This window comes from Mastigoproctus giganteus, chromosome 13, assembly GCF_048544385.1.
Source record: "Mastigoproctus giganteus isolate SK-2022 chromosome 13, ASM4854438v1, whole genome shotgun sequence".
Lineage (NCBI taxonomy): Eukaryota > Metazoa > Arthropoda > Arachnida > Uropygi > Thelyphonidae > Mastigoproctus > Mastigoproctus giganteus.
In genome coordinates, this window is record NC_143587.1 from 22,849,721 (window position 1) to 22,866,300 (window position 16,580).

The window sequence follows — 16,580 nt, forward strand, 5'->3', positions numbered from 1 at the left end:
TATACTAATATGTTCTTGGGTTTAATCAACTTTGACTATAGGATGAAAAATTTCACAAAAATTTTCTATAATCAACACTAAAATCACTTTTTCTTTAGAAATAAAATGTGAGAATACTTATTTCAATTTTTTGGAGGGTAACCCTGTGATTTTCCTTCAGGAGAGTAGAGTGGTTCCATAATATAGCTGACTGACACCTCATACAAGCAGTTCTAAAAGTTGTTTGTAGGATGACTATGAAAAAAAAAAATAACTTTATAAAAAGTTATTTCAGTGTTTAACATAATCCCAGAGAACTGCACAAAAGTCGTCTCCTATATCCAATCTCTCATAGCACACATTACATCTTCATCCAAATGAATTATTTCTACATGAAACACTCTTAAGTTTCATAAAGAATAAGATGTCACTAGGAATGAATCAGATCTGAAGAATAAGAGGGGAGTTGCTGAGGATTTTGAACCCTGTACCTGTGATGGCAGATGTTGCCGCAGCAGATTTGTGTGCTGGTGCACCGTCCTGATGGAAAAGGGCACTATAATGCAACTTCCCTTCCTACTTAATTTTGATGGTTTCATGCAATTTTACTATTTAATGTGCATAATACTGGCCTGTGAATTGTGGCTGCATGCTCCAGATAATCAACAAGCACCATTCCCTGTTCATCCCAAATTGGAGAACTTATCTTATCTACTGACCAGGCAACACAGAAATTCTTATTTATTCTTATTCTTAATATAATTAATGAAAGGAGGACCATTTCAAACAACACAGGTAATTGCAATATTTTAAATTGCTTAAAATATAATGCTTCTCTGTGTTCTTTTGTAGTCAAATGACAGGGGATGCTGTGGTTTCTCCAGTGATGGTGACTGAGCTTCGGCATTTGCTTTTTAGAAACAACTACAAGTTTCCAAGTAGTCAACCTAAAGTAACTAATATAGCTTTTAATCAGATATCTAACATTACGCAAATCTGCTATCCACTAAAAACTCAAGGTGCTACTGTGACCAGTTTCAGAACTTATTAGTTTCATCATCAGACAGCAATTAGCCTTATTTGCAACAGTGCATTGAGCAATGAACAGATATATTATTTATTTATTTATTTTTTTGGCTGATGCTTTATAAGCTTGCAAAATAAATAAATAAATAACTTGGCACAATTTTATATGGCAGTAGCAAATTAAATATTATAGAAGTGTGCTCAAAATTCATCCTCAAAATCAATTTTGACACAAAAAGTACTAATGAAAACTGAGAAAAATAAACTAAGTTTCCATTAATAATCAGTTAAAATCTTAATAACTAAATTAGTAAACAAAGAAACTAAATAATACAGAAAGAGATTCAATTAAATTAACTACCAAGAGCTTATTAACTAGAGATATTAATGTGAATAGTAATTAACACAGAGAAGCAAAACAATTGCAAACGCTGAGGCACAAGTTCAGCCTACATGCACAAATCCCAAAAGCAAATGCTGACGCCCATACAAATAGTCACATTTCTGTCATGGTATACTCGTAGGCAGCAAACTGACCACTACTGCCCTTATATGACTGAAAAAGACCAATGAAACTAAAACATGTGCCTAAATAAGGCCAAAACTCAATGTGCATTTTAATGTCAACAAAACCAACAGACATGCAAAAAATGCAAATATGCAACAACTCTCTGTAAAAATCAAGCTAAATATTAAGGTAAAAATAAATCATAGCTCTATTTTTGAAATCAAACAAACTGAAATTAAGCAGATAAAATCAAAATAACAATTAGCAAAATGAAGATAGGTGCTATAATATCAAAGAATGTGCAGTTGAGAGAGAGAGAATAGACCGTTTACTGCCCATTCAGACAAATTAAAAGTATGCAGTCTGATCAACTAATAATTAACCAAATAAATTTACATGTGGTAAAGTGTTAATTTACCTTAATCATATTTTTAAATGAGCCCTTGTTTTCATGGGTTATTTCCATCAAAAGAAAGTGAATTATCCACACTAAACCACAACTGATAAACTGGTTTATTTTTAAAAATATATAAAAAATATTCTCAATGAAAGATACCTGACAGTATGACAGAGCATTCATTACTTTGCCAAAAAAGAGAGTTTACAAAATATTTAACTAAATTTGGTAAAGCTAAATCATTTAGCTTTACTGAAATTAAGAAAAAATCTTAATTTCAGTAAAGCAGTCATGATGCCATATATTGAAGGGTATAAATGAAAAAATAAATGAAAAATTACATATCAGTGACACATTCTGTACATCAGGTATAAGAATAGGGGGAATAAATGAATATATTAAAAAAGGGTGAGAACAAAACTTCTAAAACTGCAGAACATGCTTTATATTTGTAAGAAGTCTTTCAATAAAAATAAATTCACCATCAGGGGAACGAAAGGGATTTCCTAAAAGAATAATAAAATAACACATTTATATTGAAAATTTAATAATCATACAATAAATAGAAACAACGGTAGAGATACTGAAGATTGTAATGGAATGGAACATGACTGCAACAGCACCAGTCCAGGAACTTTATTGCCACACCTCATATGTGTCAACACAGAATGACAATATGATATTGGTACCTGCTCTTGTTTGGAGTATCAGTGCATGTGAACAAGGAATTGGCAAAAGTTTCATGATGCAATCTTAAAAATGAACTGGTTTTATTATCATGGTGTAACTGTGTGGATAATTCACTTTTTCTCTTGAGTGTTAATTTAATTTGAGTAATTATTAGTTGAATCAGGCCATATACAGTTTCATACTTTTAACTTGTCATTTTACACAAGTGTGAGAGAGGGGGGGTGGAGAAACCTCCTGATGAGCAAACAATTAAAAAGGAACCAGTGTTATCATTAGAGGACAAGTAAATATCACTAGAAGTAGGGTATCTGCTTAACCTCCAAAGATATTATATTTACTATAGCAGTTTTTTAGGGATGCAGTAAATGGATTGTTTTTTTTTTGGAAAGTGGAAGAAAAGGAAACAGAATACGAAATGAAACTGTTCTTAGCTCATAATTACCTTAATTTCTTCAGAAATCAAAAAATCTTTACTTTCAATACACGTATCAGAAATGAGACAGTTATAATACAAAAGTGATAGCATATGGGTGTATTAATACATAATGCATAACAATAATTATTTTATTGCTATGCATTAAAATAATTATTTTAATGCCCTCTTGCCAAAACAAAGCAGAAAAATCAATCCACTGGAAGTTCATGCTATGCAAAACAAGGATTACAAACAGTTTATGACATTTTAATTACATAAATTATATCCTCACCTTTTTTGATCTGGACTTGAAGACATTTCTCGTGAAGCATCCCTTGAAGGGTGACTCTCCAAAGTCATAGACATAGTATTATGCTGTGGGGACCTTTGCAAGCTCACCGGAGTTGAAGATATCAAAACATGTGAAAACGGTGTACTAGTTTTGGGAGTCTGTGTTGAAGCACATGGACTTTCAACCTTCCAAGATGGCGATGATAACATAGGTTTGGCATACACACCAGGAGGAGTAACTGTTTGTTTTGTACCATTAACACTTATAACACTAAGCGGGGAAGCACTATAAGTTTGGTAAATTGTTGGGGCAGAAGAACGAGGAACAGCATAGTCAGGAATTGGGGTAGTTGTGACAACAGTATTGCGATACAGTGGTGAAACACAAGTTCTTGGCACTAAGGAAAGTGGTGTTACATTTGGAGCTGGAGATGATGGTGGGGGAAGATCTGGAATTGACTGGACTTCACGGAGCATACCAAAAATCACTTCATCAAGTTGGGATTGTTCATTTCTTAAAGAAGGTGAGGCTGAGACTTTTTGAGCAGGAACAGAGGTGGAAGCACGATGAACTTCAACCTCTGTAAAAGAAAAATGAGCTACATAAAAATGTACCTATTATAATTACATAAATAAAAACCAGCATATTTTAGGCGGTGTCCAATAAGTGTAGAAATAAGCATTTGAGAAATGCTTATTAAAATTTTTTAAACTCAATGCTTGTCATATCAGATTAAAGCATATGAAACTTTAAAATGTGAATTCTAAAATTTTAAAATAATTTAAGAATTTTTTAAAAAATTGTCTGGTTATGCTTATGTAGAATAAGTCGCAATGGACATGCCACTTAATGTCCAGTGTAAAAAACATGAGAAAACAATTTGTGGTAAATTAATTATACTGGATACAGTTTATCATCATACTATAATATTTCAGAAGAAACTAAGCATGTGTTCATTGCTTATTTAAAAAAAAAAAATTATGCATAAGGATTATATACACTCCATTCCAACAAAACTGACTGGGTTTTAAGCACATTAAATAAAGGAAAGAAATGATATTCTTGCTGTTAACTCAATAAGAAATAAGTAACAAAAATAAAGAGAACTACACAAAATAAATTTTTAGAAATTAAGATATCAATTCATTAACATGCAAAGAAAGTTCATAATAAGAAGTGGAGACTAAGATAGTAATTTTCTCAGAGATTATCTTTGTGTTTTAATTTTAGCATATTCACTAAATGGAGAAGTGGCAAACAAAGAATACCGGCAAATTTCTATTACATTAATTTATGATTAATGTCAATATAAACATGGAAAAATTTATGCACTTACATCTCTTATCATATGAAATAACAAGAGTAACTGCTGGTTTCTAGGATCCAGAGCTCTAATGTGCCAGACTATTAAAAAACTTTAAGTGCATATTTTTCCATCTTATTTTTCCACCTTCTAACTTAAAATGAATGAACCATTTTTTTTAGGTTTATATAAACTCAATTTTTTGTTCTTAATATCATAAAAAACACAAGATTCAAGCTTTAAGGTGCTAAAATTATTTTCAGTTAAATTCTAACATATATGATTATAAATATATGGAAAAACAACTACCATGCATACATTCTTTAATGATCTCTTATAAATTCAAAAGTACATGCACATTCCCCCTAAAATAAGATTTAAACTCATAATTAGGAATCTTTCATACGTCTCTGAACTTGGTCAGACAAAAAAAGAAAAAATTTGCTTACCGACAACTGTGGTAGGTGATGGTAAGCCACTGCTTCCATTAGTAAGATGCATTTGTTGCCGTGGTGATATGCTAGGAAGAGGAGAATGAGCTCCTTGGAGGCCTGAAGTAGAGGATATTCCTGAGTCCATACTGAGATGGGGTCCATCAGCATCACTAAGGTTGTCTTGGTTACACTGGGAAGGTTGGGAGGGAGTTGTAGATATGGTGATGGGATTAGTAGTAGAGGGAGGAGGAGGTCGCTTTTTGGTAACTGTGGCATACAAACTACCATCCAAAGGACCCTCTGTATGAGGAACTGTGAAAGAATACATCCACAGTTGTTAATGGAGAAAAAATAGCTACCAAATTACTCTGGTATTTAATCATATCTGAAACCAAGCTCAGGTAATATTTCTTTAAGTTTCTTTAATTTTGTTTACATCTGTCCCTTTATAATTATAATTTAATTATTAGATTAAGAAGATTAATATAAGCTAAGATTGGAAAGACTCAAATTTGTCACACAGAGAAAACCAAGATGTGAAGTTTCACTAAAAACAAGTAATGGCATTCTGTAGTTTAGTTTTCTGTTCCAGCTTGAAATTTCAATTTGAAAATTGTTTACTGGCATTCAGAGCTCTGTTTCCTAGTTTCAAGTCCTACCTAATGCAGCCAGCAGTGTATTGATGTTCCTTAAAATAATATATAAAAAACTTTACTGTTTAAATGTGCTTAGTGACACCTGCTGTAGGCGTGCAAATACTTTCATAATTTATCAAGACAGCATTAGTATCGCTGTCTTGATACTACCACAATAAAGTACCTTCATATTTTCTCCATTTCTCTAATAATCACCTAGTAAACATAAAATAGAGCTTCATTTTATTATTCTCCTTATAAAAATATCAACCAATAACCAGGTGGTGAAAAATTGAAATTCCTCTTTACACACAGAATTTGAAAATTCAGCAAAAAATAATTCAAAATTGTTCACTTTTTTGATGCCACTTTATTTTCATTATTTTCTGAACACTATGAAAAATCACTTTTTATATTAAAAACATATATTTTTAATTAATTTTTTAAATTAAAACTCCCTTTAGACCTGTCAGCATGATTCAACGAATATGTGCAATTGGATGCCAGCCTGTCAATAACAGAAGCACCCACTGTATTGAAATGCATCAAAAATTTGATTCCAGACAACAGCTCAATATCATGAAGCCAGAGAGCATTACTGATTAGAAAAAGAGTATGGCAATAAAATCAGCTTACTATCAATAACTGTACATGACAGATGCCACTCAAAACATGTATATAATTAGGTAATAATAATTAGGTTTAACTTAATTCATGAGTTTTTTCTAATTGTGCAATAATAATTAACAGAGATTTCTGGACTTTTCAGTGGAGAAATAAAAAAAAAAACATTTGCAAAAACAGATATTAGGAGTTTGGATGGAGTATAAGAAGTACAAATTACTGAAATATTGCCAGGGGTCTCATCAACCCCACATACCCAACTCAGGTTTAATAAATGGGACAAGAAACAAAACTTGTTCAAGAACAGAAAGATAACGCACTGATTCCTCATAATGTGGGGCTATTATAACAATATTGCACTATTAATAAGTAACACTTCCAAGAGAAGTATATTGTTAGTTACTAGTAATAGAATATCACTACCCAGATGGCTATTTTAGGGCTTTAAGGCACTTCATTGGAGAGAGGATAGGCATCCTTCAGTGCAGAATCTGACAACAAGTTGTATTTTATGATCAACAACCATCTGTTGATCATGAAATAAAATAAAAAGTGAATAACATCATTTTTATTTTATTTTGTCTCCTTTTAACTGAAGAACCATGAGGGATGGCGTATACTTTTTTTTTTCCATTAATGTAATGGAAAAAAAATTTCATTTTTAATTTCATTTTCATCATCTTTTAATTTCAAGCATAACATTATTCTTCGATGGTTTGGTTGGTTGGTTGTTTTGGGTTTTATTGGTACATATAATGTGCCTTAGTTCTTGGAGTTCCTTATATATATTATGCTTTTGTTAATAATTAATATTCATTATGTTAGCTTACTGGAAATAAAAGCATTAGTTATAAAATATTCTTATATACAAAATATCAATAGGTAGTAGATGATTCTTGTCATCCAGAGCAACACTACCTAACTTATGATGGCACAAACTACTAAAAGTTGTTTGGACTCCAGAGCAAAGTTCTAGCAATCCTTAATTTTCAACTTCTTCTGCCACATAGTATGAACTTTTTTTTTTGAAGTTACAAATAGCAACTATGGTGAGACCCAAATTACTTATTTTTTGAGAGGAGAGAATAGCTTTAAAACACATTTGCTCAATGGTTGCTGACAGCACATTGGAGTGAATCTATACTTTGGGAGAAGTCCCAATCACTGCAAATCCACATTATTTTTATCATAAGGAGAGTGACTCCATAAAATCCCTTAGAAAATCCTGTTTGAGAACTGCCACAGCATGTAATGCAGTACTCAAGATGCAGCCCATTCACTGCCTTGTATAGCAAAATAATCACCTCCATGACCCTACTGACAAAGTTCCTCATATCACTGAGGGCATTCCATGAGCAATCCTAGCAGTCCATCTGCACTGTTCAGAGAACTTCATGTTGGACTGGACAAATCAGAAAAAGTAAGTGTAATTTATATGACTGTGGAAATGGATTTTATTTAGATGACTGTAGAAATTGACTTTATTTAGATGACTGTGGAAATGGACTTTATTTAGATAAGAATTAGTCCACATATATTTGTGAAATGAATTAGGAAGGTTTATATCAATATATTGGACCAGAATAGAATCTGGTATACTGCAAAAAACAAATGTGGAGACTGTTGCATAAGCAGTTATATCTAAAACCATACAAGTTGCAAATGGTATAAGCCATTATAGCTGATAACAAGATCAGATGTCAAACATTTATAAAGATGAAGAGTTGCTTAAGTGTTTTGTATTCAGTGACAAGCACATTCCCTGTCACAGGCAAGAGGCGAAAATGTGGAAAAGTGAAAAACTCAATATGGTTTGGGAATATGTCCAAGACAGTCCCCAAAATTAAAGTGTTTTTGCTGCAAGTTGTATTACTGTGTACGGCCCATTCTTCTTCACATAAAAAAGAATCATTGGTCCTATTACATAGAGACATGCTGGATAATACCTGATCCCTCAAATTGCTCAAGATGATCATGGCAACAACGTACTCTTACAATAAGATGATGTTCCCCCTCACTTCCATAAGATTTTGAGGTATTCAAGGATTTTTTTCAGGAGTTTATAGGTAATATACAGCACTATCATGCCTGTAAACTGCTGAAAAATCTTCTGCAGCTCCTTCCCCAAATTATAGTCCATCAAAGAGTATACCAGTAACTGTATGGCTCAATGCGTTCTGCTTTATATACTAGTGCAATTTTTTTGCCTCCTACTGAACAATATTTTTGCCAAATTTGTATTCTATGACAACCTTACCATCTCCAGCATCATGACTAAGATATATTTTTAATTTTAAACTTTAAACTTATTTAAGCAACAGAACCATTGGTGGTAGTGTGGATTCAAGAATTTCTTTTCTTTATCTCTATGCACTTATTGCAATTTAAAATACACTGAGTGGCCACTTTATTAGGTACACCTTTTTCATACCTTTTCCACTTTTCCATAAAATAGAGCTCTCCTTCAGTAACAGCATTACTCACATATTTATACCATGCAATATAAAGCAAGTGAGCAGATAGGTAGGAATGCTGTACAATTCAGCACTAGAATGGGAAATATACCAGACATGCCAATATGAGTATTTTTGAAACTGTAACCCTGCTGTGGTATTTCATGTATAACAACAAAATATCATCCAGTGGTTAGAAAGGAATACAAATGCAAGAGGCCAATGGAGGCTGACAAGACTTGTGCAAGGTAATGGAAAGGGTTCAGTCAGTCAAATAACAACCCCATACAATAGTGGTAACAAGGGACATTTCAGAATGCCCAACTCATTATACCTTGTCACAAATGGGGTATTGCAGCTAATGACCAAACTGTAACTATACCAACTTGATTTTGGTAGACTCCTATCAGCAAAAATCAAAAAAGTATAGTTTCAGTGCACTCAGAAATGCTAACATTGGAAAGTGGAGGATTGGAAAAATTGCCTGGTCTAACAAATCTTGGTTCCTTCTGTTTAATGCTGAAGGAAGGACTAATATATGGCAAAAACAGCATCAGTCATTGGATCCATCGTGCCAGATGTCAACAATGTAGGCTGATAATAGCAGTGCAATGAGTGGGAAGTGTTTTTTTTTGTAGTGTACACACATAGGGCCCCTTGATACCAATGGAGCAAGATTTGAGTGCCACAGATTATCTGGAATTGCTTCCAAATGGGTACATTCCTGCATGGCTGCAGTTATTCCAAAAGGATAACTCATTTTCTGGTAAATAGCTGCAGCCATGCTGGGATGTACCCATTTGGAAGCAATTTCCAGATGGCCCGTGTGCACCACAAAAAAATGCTCCCTGCATTTTTGAGTCCATGCCAATACAAACCCAAGCTGTTCCAAGAGATGGGGGGGGGGGGACCTACTCGCTATTAGGTACATGTACCTAATAAAGTGACCAATCACAACAGATTTTTTTTAGCATTGGGAGATCAAAATTGAGAGTAGGAGTGTGCTATAGGCCTAATGACTCTGATGAGTATAATAAGAAACTGTACAGGGAAATAGAGTGGGCCAGTAAATGAGAGAGTCTTATAATGGGGGATTTTAATTTCCCAGATATTGACTGGAATTTGTGGGTTGGTCACTCATACACTAGCAAGGCTTTTGTGGATATATTGGATGATTGTTTTCTACATCAGCATGTTCGGGAGGTAACTAGAGGGAGTAATACTCTTGATCTGATTATCAGTAGTGATTCTTCATGCATTAAGAATCTGAAGATAAAGGAACCACTAGGTGGCAGTGATCACAGTGTGCTGAAGTGGGATTTACTCAAAGATGTTGTTGTTGTTATTTGGTTTTTAGGAGCATTAGCAACTAAGGCCATATTGCTCCGGGATATGCGGTGGTCATTCCCTGAATGACCTTTCCGCATCCTCCGTATTTGGTGGTGACGGGCTCGAACCCCGGTCTAATCAAGAAGCGTGTGCTACGCACTGCTGCTCCTTCCCACCTGGCTACGGAGGCGCCTTTTACTCAAAGAGGTAACTACCATCGGGGTAAAGGAAAAGGTTTTTGCTTTCATAAAGGTGACTACGATGGTCTAAGACAGTATTTAAATTCTATACAGTGGGACCAACTGATGATGTTACCAACAGCAAATTCAAAATGGGAAGCATTCAAATAATTTATCTTGGAAGCTACTAGGCTTTACATACCAACTAAGAAATATTGTTCAAGGTTTAGGCCTAAATGGATGTCAGATAAACTAATGAGACATATTGCAGAGAAGAAAAATGCATGGGATACATATAAATTAATGGGTGACACGGAAGCCTATGATAGATATAAGCTGGTCTGTAACCAAGTCACAAAGGAGATTAGGCAGGCAAAGGCAGATTATGAGAAATCCTTGGCAAGGGATGCAAAGAAAAACAGAAAAGAGTTCTTTACCTATGTAAACTATAGAAGGAAAGGGATGAATCAGATTGGTCCACTGGATATTGATGGTTCAACAGTTGAGGATCCTGCTCAAGTGGCTAACAAACTAAACGAGTATTTTGCATCTACATTCACACATGAGGAGTTATTCAGGAAGGGGAATTCCAGAGGTGAAGTAAACTCTGGCAGTGAGCTAGATGATTTTGTAATAACTGAGAGGAAAGTGGAGGAGAAATTGTTGAAGATAAATACAAGAAAGGCACCTGGGGTGGATGGGATCTATCCAGTTATATTAAAGGAGGCAGCAAAGGAAATAAGCAAACCCTTAGCCATAATTATGAGAGCTTCTTTGTACTCAGGGGAGGTACCCATAGACTGGAGTTGTGCAAATGTGATCCCAATTCACAAAGGAGGATCAAAGGCTGACACAAGTAATTATAGACCTGTGAGTTTTTGCGAGATATAAGACACGACTAAGTTTAAAAGGATTGAAATTAAGTTATCTTTGCCCCACTGGAGATCAGCATTTATGGAAATGGTAGTGGATATTCGAGAAGTTGAAGCTGTTTGAACAGGGCGAGGTTTCTCAAACTGGAAAGTGGAATGCAATGTACTATCATCGGCAAAACTATGGATAGGATATCCAGTCAATGGAAGAAGGTCATTAATATACAAGATGAAAATAGTGGGGGAAAGTACAGAACCTTGGGGGACACCAGCATTAGTGGAGAAGTTAGAAGACAGAGAGCCATCTACCATTAACCAGTGAGCAGTCAGAGATAAAACTGGATACTCAATTACAAAAAACAGCTGGCAAACCATAGGATAGAAGCTTATTTAGAAGACCTTTATGACAAACACGATCGAAAGCCTTTGAGATATCATGAGCAACTGCTTCTGCTTCACCGAATGTTTCCACTGAATTTGTCGAATGGGTAACAAGGCCAGAATATCACCAGTAGATCAACACTGACGAAATCCATATTGGCAATCATTGATCAGATGGAAGGTTTCTAGATAGTTTAAAAATTGGCGGTTAATTGATTTCTCCATTACTTTAGAAAGAGCAGAAGTAATTGCAATGGGACGATAATTGGATGGGAGGGATTTGTCACCCATTTTAGGAACTGGCTGGATATGAGCAAATTTCTAAGCAGAAGGAAAAACACCTTTGGAATAAGAAAGTGAAAAAAGGCGGCAAAGAATAGGAGTAAGTTCAGGAGCGCAGGTTTTGAGAACAAGTGGAGAAATACCATCAGGACTTGGAACTTTCTTAGTACCAGATTCATCAAAATCCTTCTGACTTCCTTTTGAACGAAGACCACAGGAGGCATTGAATGAAGTGTACTGGGAATGGTTTGAGGTGATTTATCAAGATCATCAATACATGAGTTGGAAGAAAAATAGGATGCCAGAAGGTCAGCTTTATCTTTGGCTGATGTGGCAACAGAACCATCTGGTTTTGTCAGAAGTGGGAACAGATATGGGCAAAAATTGCAGCCAATAGTTTTGGCAAGAGATCAGGATGGTCGGCTACCACTAGACAAGAAGCAAGTTTTCTACTCTTAGCCTGTTCGAAATCTTTTTTGGGCTGATTAATAACTGCTTTACAAAGTATAAATGATACTTAATAATAAAAATTATTATTACGCTATGTCGCCTATAAAAACGTAGTACTGGAAATATTTTGTAATAAAAATTCAGAAATATTATACGATTTCAGAGAATATAGGCTTAGAGATTTGCTTTAAAAATATTATGTTGAAAGGGGTTCGCTAAAAAAAAATTTACGCTGAAAGGGGTTTGCAATAAAAAATATTATCTTGAAAGGGGTTCACGACTTAAAAAAGGTTGGGAACCGCTGCTGTATATCATTCACAAAATCATCTCTGAGCAGGCATGTCCTGTATGCCTGTTCAGAGAACTTCATATCTGACTGCACAATTACCCCATGTCCTTTTCATTTTCCACTACCCTGAGTGTAGTACCACAAACTTGGTATGTTACTCTGAAATTATTGCTACCCACATGCAGTACCTTGCATTTGTCCATGTTAAATTTCAAGTGCCATTTCTCAGCCCATCAGCCTAATATTTCTGGATCTCTCTACCTTTACTCTTCCAACACTAGTAATTATAATGATCACAGTGGTGTGTGTGGGGGGGGGGAATGACCCTGACAACAAGGTAAAAGCTTTTTCTTGGGCAGTAAGGACCAAATCACTCCTTGAAACATAAAGATGTTAAGTGCGGTTAGATTATATCAATAATCTGTTCACACATTTTGTATTTAACAAAAGATGTAAAAGTTTGTAAACATTATAAATGGTAATAGCTGTATATTGCATATACCTCAATCATACCCTATTACACAATTCCAACTACATTTTTATAATTATCAAATTCTGAACAACTAAAACCAAAAATAAAATTGAACTTTTAATAAAAACTTTAAACAATATTTCATAGTAAAAATACTTTCTTAAAAATATGAAGATTATTTACATGCTTTATTTAATTGTAACAATAAGTTTAGAGTGCAATCAATTTTTCAAAGTTCAATATTAAAAAGGTCAGTAAAGTGATAATAAACTGGTATTAAAAATAATAATGAAAGTGCTTACCATGACCATCTCTATCACGTTCAACTCGATCTATTAAATGAGAAAGTCATTATGTTTCTTGAATCTTCATTAAAGAGTAAAGATTAAATTCTGACACCTCTAAAACATATATAAAAAAAATTTAAATCCTGTTTTTAATCATTCAAATTATGAGAGGAGGAAATCAGCTATATTAACCCAAGCACAGTACTAAGTACTATAGGTTCTATACCTCTCGTATTTGGAGTTTTCATTAAAAAAAAATATATATATATATATATATATATTTACTAAATTCATCAAGGACAAAAAATACTGTCAACTTTCAAATATGAGCTAAACAAAACATATAATTTACATAATTACAAGTATATGAGTATACAAGGAGCAAGGGCACATCACCAAGTGGTTTTTCACCCAGTGAATAAAAAAACCACCCTGACTCATATATGCATCAAGCAGCAGCAACAACAATGTATTAAATAAAGGAAATATAAAAAGTAAAAATACTTTATAACTGGTTCCTTCTCCTCTCTTGTGAAGAAGCCTTATTCATTTTAACCTCTATTTATATCATAGTATGAACAGTATTCCTGTCCCTTACTTTATATCCTAGTCGTAATTATACTACCATCTCTTCTAATTGTTTAAAGACATTTTTCCCAAACAATATTGCAAGTTTAATTACACCTGAAAACTATGGATTTTGCATCATTGATACTTTTGCTCAATCCCACTGCTGTCAATGCAACTACTTGTCTCGATTTAGACCTGTCAGTTAATATTACTTTTTCTTGTTACTCTCAACGTTCATAAACATCATTTTATGAGTATTTATGAATGTTAAGAAAACTAGGATTACAAAATCAAAATTTTCAAATTTAATTACCTCCTTCATCTTCAGGCATGACATCAAACATTTCATAAGAATCCCACTTTACCACTGGGTCTTGGGAATTATCTACTGGTACCATGGCATCATGAATAGAGCCATTACCTACAAAATAAATTAAATAAATTTTCAGAATACTATAATACTTTGAAGTAGTTCAGCAACTAGAAATTAGTGTTAGTATTAGTAGTACATAGTGCAGGGCAGGTGCCTCCGTAGCCAGGTGGGAAGGAGCAGCAGTGCGTAGCACATGCTTCTTGATTAGACCGGGGTTCGAGCCCGTCACCACCAAATACGGAGGATGCGGAAAGGTCAGGGAATGACCACCGTATATTCCCGGAGCAATATGGCCTTGGTTGCTAATGCTCCTAAAAACCAAATAACAACAACAACAACAACAACAACAACATAGTGCAGGGAAGCCACAGGCTTTTGCTGCAATGGCCAAACAAAAAAAAAAAAAAAGAAAATGTAAAAGTAGATAAGAAAATAGACAAAAATTATGCACTCCCTCCTCAAATAGGTAACTATCCAGTAGACCTCTGAATTTCTTCAAATTGTCAGCCTCAACTACCTGAGGAGGCAACTTGTTTTCCAGTAACCAATAACTTGTTGATTAAAAGAAATCTAGACTAAACAATCTAGACTAAACCTCTTCCCCTGTAATTTGAATTTATGGTCCCTAGTTCTGGAATCTTTTATAACAGTGAAAATTTTCCCTTCATTCATTTTATCTAACCCCACTCAGAGCTTTATAAACCTCAATTAGGCCTCTAAGGTGCTGGTTGCCAAACTCTGTAGCCCATATATTTGAAGTCTTTCCTTGTACAATTGTCCTTTTGCTGATCTCACCATGTGAGTTGCCCATATTTGGACCCTTTCAAGAAGCTCAATGTCTTTTTTCAGATGAGGTCTTCATACTTGAACACAGTATTCCAAGTGTGGTCATACAATTGCCTTATACAGAAGGATTATTACCTCACTATCTTTACAGGCTATTATTTGATAAATCACCAACAGGACACCATGGTCTTACCTGGCTGCCTGTTTACACTGCTCAGAAAACTTTATATCTATCTGTATCATAACTCCCAGATCCCTTTCTTCCTCTATGGTTTTTAATTGAACCCCACCAAGTGTATAATTTATTCTGGAATTGCTATTCCCCAAGTGTAAGACCTTGCATTTTTGCTGCATTAGAACATAGCTGCCACTTTTCTGACCATTTCTGAAGTCTGTTCATGTCAAAATGAAAGAGCACTCCTTGACACTGATCATTAAGGAGTGTTCTCCATTTACTCTCCCAATCTCTACATCATCTGCAAATTTTTACATCACACAACCTTATCCCTTTGCTGATATTGTTTATAAAAATCAGAAATAACAGTACCCCAAGAACCAATCCTTGGGGAACCAAAGACCCCACTTTTGATGTTACACCAATCTGAAAAATATCCATTAATCACAACCCTCTGCCTTCTGCCCTACAACCATCCTGTGATCCATCTTAGAATCTTGCAAGTAATCCCGACATGTTCCAGCTTATACAGTAACCTGTCATGAGGGAATGAGTTAAATGTCTTGCTAAAATCTATTATGCAAAACTCTATATACAATTTATTTAAGAAAAATGTTAAAAACTGTTTTAAACATTTATATTCAAAACTATATTTCAACTGGTAAAGTTACTCACCTCTATAATCAGATGGACGGTATGAAAACTGAAGCTCTAGCCTGGCATCCTCAGGAAACCTAGAATCTAGAAAAATAAAATTTGTTAGGCATGCAATAAATTTTCACATAGGTGCACAACATATGAATAATAAAAAATTTAACATTTGTGTTGAAAAATAAAAATAATAACAATTACATTTTTCTGAAACAATTAATTTAAACAAAATAATATCATATATAGCTATAGCGAGTCCCTAAAACAATGAAATTCTGCAACTGTCTTATATTTTTATTGCGTCGTGGTGAAAAATAATTTTTCAGGAAAAAAAAAAGGGAAAATCTTTATAATTAGCTGAAAAACTTTAACTTTATGACTTACCTTTTACAGAATCCTCATTCTTGTTTTCCACTAGTTCACAACTGGTTTCCATAATTTTATTCAGTCTGCTTCCCCCCCCCCTTTGGTTTTAGGTATCGCCAAAAATTTGACTAACCCAGCATACTGCTCAGTTAGATTTAAAGTACTGCTTTGCATATAGATTTTTTAAACAGAATACTAAACTTATATCTAAAATACTAACTGTTAATATTTATCAGCAAACATACTCAATATCTTTTAATAAAGTCAAATTTTCAAAAATATTTTATTACCAAATTAAAGGTATATGGGTAATGACTATTATCAATAAAGGAAAACAAACAATCGTTTAAAAATAAGAATTG

At 34.1% G+C, this 16,580-nt stretch overlaps 1 protein-coding gene across 12 annotated transcripts in view; it reads right to left on the bottom strand.

The window, feature by feature from the left end:
• Nucleotides 1-16,580, bottom strand: part of LOC150075865 (tensin-1-like) — a 405,993-nt gene that overhangs the window by 100,410 nt on the left and 289,003 nt on the right. For 11 of the 12 annotated variants that reach the window (XM_090388058.1, XM_090388057.1, XM_090388061.1 and 8 more), the window contains 5 exons: nt 15,877-15,942; nt 14,181-14,288; nt 13,313-13,342; nt 5,060-5,356; nt 3,308-3,887 (listed from right to left, as the gene is read on the bottom strand). In XM_090388058.1, coding sequence (XP_090244184.1) covers nt 3,308-3,887; nt 5,060-5,356; nt 13,313-13,342; nt 14,181-14,288; nt 15,877-15,942 — 1,081 coding nt within the window. The remainder of the gene's footprint in view (nt 1-3,307; nt 3,888-5,059; nt 5,357-13,312; nt 13,343-14,180; nt 14,289-15,876; nt 15,943-16,580) is intronic. The other variant, XM_090388066.1, reaches the window with a different exon arrangement.